This window comes from Macrobrachium nipponense, chromosome 10 (assembly GCF_015104395.2).
Source record: "Macrobrachium nipponense isolate FS-2020 chromosome 10, ASM1510439v2, whole genome shotgun sequence".
NCBI classification, from domain to species: domain Eukaryota; kingdom Metazoa; phylum Arthropoda; class Malacostraca; order Decapoda; family Palaemonidae; genus Macrobrachium; species Macrobrachium nipponense.
In genome coordinates this window covers 110,005,004-110,009,421 of record NC_087204.1, presented here as the reverse complement: position 1 = coordinate 110,009,421, position 4,418 = coordinate 110,005,004, and the positions used below count along the sequence as shown (strand labels likewise).

The window sequence follows — 4,418 nt, the reverse complement described above, 5'->3', positions numbered from 1 at the left end:
GGGAGAAGAAATGAGTTCACTTTGGAACGTAATCTAACATGGTCCTATAATCTGTAGGAATGTGATTCCTGGTAATAACGCTCATTTATATTTAAAGATTATTCCGGTATGCTGTGTACGTAGAATATGAATGACAGACATTTGGAAGTCTTATATAAATAGTTTACAGGATACAGAAAGACTAAACTTATGTAAGATGGCAAAATATTGATTTCCAGAAAGCTGTTCGCATCATTTCCCTTTTATTTAGATGTAAGTTTTGTCATTTCCTTATTTAGCGGCACCCGTATTCTACAACACATGCGACCTCACACAAAGGCTGTTATGGGATCAAGTTAAATAGACAAATATCCTTCAATATGGTTTTTTTTTTTTTTTAGTGCCAATCGCCCCCTCACAGCTTCCTTCCCTAGTTGGTGTCTTATGAGTTGATGTCTTAAGAGATCAGTGACATATAAAAATCTTTAATTCAGCTTAGAAATTTATCTCGACATTTGCCCCCTTTAGACAGAGTCGTATCTTGGAGCATAAATCCACGCCCTACCACAAAATGTCTTGTACTCTTTGAACATGACTACAACGCTATAGTCTCTCTCTCTCTCTCTCTCTCTCTCTCTCTCTCTCTCTCTCTCTCGTCTCTCTCTCTCTCTCGTCTCATCGGTCTCTCTCATCTCTCTCTCTCTCTCTCTCTCTCGGTCTCTCTCTCTCCTCAAAAGGTCAATGATGTCAAAATAAGCATGTTGCGTCATCGGTCGAAGTCAATACAAAGCGATATCGAGTGTCCGGGAGTTAAGTGTTTTTGAGTAAATGTCAGGTCAAAGTTTTATATAAAAGAGAACATTGTAGTATAAAAATGATTTCTGGATAGTTGGAACAGTTAAGGTTTATCATGAAATAAAAAGTATAGATTTAAAAATATTGTCTGTGTTTTGAGAGGAAAACGACGCTTTCCTTGAACGATGGATCAAGAGCAAACAGTTCTCCATACATATATTGTATAATGGAACTGAACTGTGAAATTATAGAGTACTTTTCGTTTATGAAGCTAAATTTACATTGGATTACATTAGAATATTTAAGGTGGCAATTTTTAAATGTTACCAAGCACTTTGAAAATACTTACTGGATTTAATAAGCTAAAAATATATCTCAAGAGTATGGAACTGAGTACGCATTAAATCCCGTTTGTGTTTTAGCTTTTGACGTGTAGTCATGAAAGAGGGCCGAGGGGCAATGATTAACGAGTATGCCAGTCATCTTAACTTGCTGAAATCAAAATGTTGCAGAACATACTGCGGATAGCCGGAGCTACGTTTATAGTTTATATTACTGTTTTAGCCAAACCGGGATCGAGTTTTGTTTTCATTTCACCCAGTGCTAATGACATTAGCTGTAAGTGTTTCGACGGATTTTCTAAGTCTTTTAGCTAGGTACTAGTAGTAGTACTACCTATTTAGTAGTAATTGCTGCATGCCTACATTGCTACCTCATTGGTATCGATGTGATTATGATTTTACTAGTATATTGATTGGTTTTCAAACAAATCATGGTAGATACCCAAATTAACCTTATTTTCACAGCTTTTTTTTCTTTTAATTATTAGGTATCTCATATAAGCTAGGTAGGTATCCTTCCTACGTACTAGTATGTAGCCTATCTATAGGTAGGTACTAGCTATTATTGTTTGGTGACCCATGGCAAAGAATGAATTGCTTTAAAAACGAATGATTCGAACCAATAAGAATAGCTAGTAATAAAATCAATTAAAAAAATAAATCTCAATATAATTACTAGCTACCTACTTACATGGAAAACAGCCCATCCCTTTTCAGAGAGATGGGTAGTGCATTTTGAATAGCTAGTTGTAGCTCTGGTAGAAGCTGGGCTATAGTATGTGGCAAGGATGATTACTGGGTTAGGATGCATCCTAACCTAGCCTCTCTAATGGTCACTTGGGTAATGTTGTGTACTAGTCTTTTGGATTACTATACAGGGAAATACTATACACCTAATACCTCATCTGGTGCGTGATATGGATCATGTTCACAAAACTGATGGGGACCATATTTCAAGAACAGTTTTCTCAAGTCTAAAAAAAAATCTGACATTTCCCTAGGCCATAATGTACTATAGGAATAAGGAAAAACAAACTCTTCTTTCAAGAATTACCATATCCCTTGGTTCACTAGCTGCTCTTGAAAGAAGTAATGCACAGTATTTTTTAAATACTAAATCTCAATATATGAATTTTTATCTGTAGTTCACAGGAGCAATGACTGAGGCCATATTCATTTTTACCAAGTATGGACTTGCATCAGGATCCCTTCGTAGCACAAGAGTTACAGCCCACTGGATAGTGATTGGCATAGCTGCCCTGTCCCACTCTATAGGATATGCTGCTATTTACTACAATAAAGAAATAAATAATAAGCCTCACAATACTTCGTGGCATGGATTTCTAGGATTGATTGCATCTGTTTTGTTTTGGATTCAACTTTCTGTGGGAGTTTTTGCAAAATACCCTCAGTTTCTTAAAAGTGTTATGCCTCTGAAAAGAGTAAGGGCAAGTCATGCACTATTTGGTATGCTGATATTTATCAGTGGTATGGGAACAATGATATTAGCTCTTTGGAGTACCTGGTTTTACTAGTAATGCATCTCCCCATTGCATTTTTGGTGCATTAGGATTGTATATTACACTTGCTTTAACAGCAGTTACTGTATTTACAAAGAAATATGCACAGTTGTTGTTTTGAGTTGCATAAAACAGAGCTTGCTTGTAATTTATTTCGTGCAATATATTTATCATCAAGTTAACTTACTTTTTGACTCAGTCTGTTTGACTCAGTCTGCATAATGAAATGAAATTTGTTTCTCATAATGCAGTCTGTCACTTAAGGTGTGTACTTGCTTATATGAATGAGCTTCACCTCTTAACTACAGCATTTTTCCTGTTAATTATTGTAAAGTTTAAGGTACGCATACAGTACTCTATTAGCTTTTTATTTTGACTTTCATGTATGTTTGTTTGAAATTACAATTAACCAAGCAATAATATAAAGGTAATGTAAATTCCATAGATGTGCATAGGAACTTACTAAACATCTCCAGAATTCAGTAACGACAAGATGATAGTATATTTTGATTAAAGAAAAATTACAGCTGCATATGAGAAATATCTTTATTTCTTAGTGTTTTTTTGGAATTCAGTTACATCATCATGATTTTATGATGACAGTGGTATTTTGCTTCATTTTGAAAATGTGCTTTCCACTGAACAAATCAGTAGCTCATGTTTTGTATGCTTATATACAGCACAAATAGTTGGCCCATCTATATTCCCAAGTTTAAGTTCTTAGTCATCAGTTCCCACCGCGGCTAACATTACCTACTTAAGATAGCTTAGGCTAATATTGCTAATAAATGTCTAATAAAGTATATTTTGAATTTTGAAAGTATCTTAAGGAAAGACCAAATGAAATACTTTTGTCAGGTTATCTATCATCACCAAATATCAGTGTTAAAAGTACTTGCCTTTTAGCTATGAGCAGCTGCCTGTAACTAATATGCTATAGAGTGTTTATTCACTAATATGTATGTACTGTCAAACAACACCATTTATATATTTTTACAGAATAATCACTTAAAATTATTACAAAATAATGTCAGTGAATAGTGTTAGTACTGCATAGCATTACAGCTGAAATGTTACTTTTTCACAGAACAGTATGGTGTACGGTATTTGTATTTTTAACTTTGTGGATAGGTAACATGAACTCTCAATAATTTGAAGACAAGAAGCAAAAGAAAAAATCCCCTGCCAAACCACTCTATGTGATTTTCACTCCTTTTAAATACACAGGGGCTGTTCTACATTATTGAATACTATTTTTTTATAGTAATAATAATCATGCATTGTTAAGAGTAGCAGTCATATTTTCACATTTAAATTGCTACTTCCTGCCTTATCTAGTCATTATCAGATACAGAATGCTCATTTTAATAGCAATTTATTCAATATTTTATGTTAACAGATTACCAAACTAAGACTATTGACATAAACATATCATTAAAGCTTTAATGGTAACTATACATGTGAAGATAATGGTACCTATACATGTTGAAGATTGTATCCCATTTAGTGCATACGTGATATTGTTTGTATATTGCCTATGCCATAAATAATATTTTGGTACTGAATTTGTTATATCTTGGGAATAATTTGCATCCAAAAGGGAATATCAATTACGTATGTACAAGTGCACATTCCTAGCCTGGGGATTCAAATTTGTGCCTTTTTGGCCAGAACAGCAGTCAGCATCTATTGATACAGTGAAAAAATTGGATAAGCTGAAATTCTTCAGTGGGACAGTGAACAGTCAAAAAAAAATTTCTTCCTGGTGTAGTAAGTGTAGTGT

The 4,418-nt window shown here is 34.2% G+C and overlaps 1 protein-coding gene across 1 annotated transcript; it reads left to right on the top strand.

Annotated features, from left to right (window-relative positions):
• Window positions 1-1,174: 1,174 nt before the first annotated feature.
• LOC135223921 (transmembrane reductase CYB561D2-like) lies at window positions 1,175-4,165 on the top strand. The gene is given in 4 exon segments (XM_064262842.1): window positions 1,175-1,355; window positions 1,357-1,392; window positions 2,261-2,641; window positions 2,643-4,165. Coding segments are annotated over 4 exon segments (609 nt in total). The 5' UTR covers window positions 1,175-1,277; the 3' UTR covers window positions 2,757-4,165.
• The last annotated feature ends 253 nt before the right edge of the window (window positions 4,166-4,418 follow it).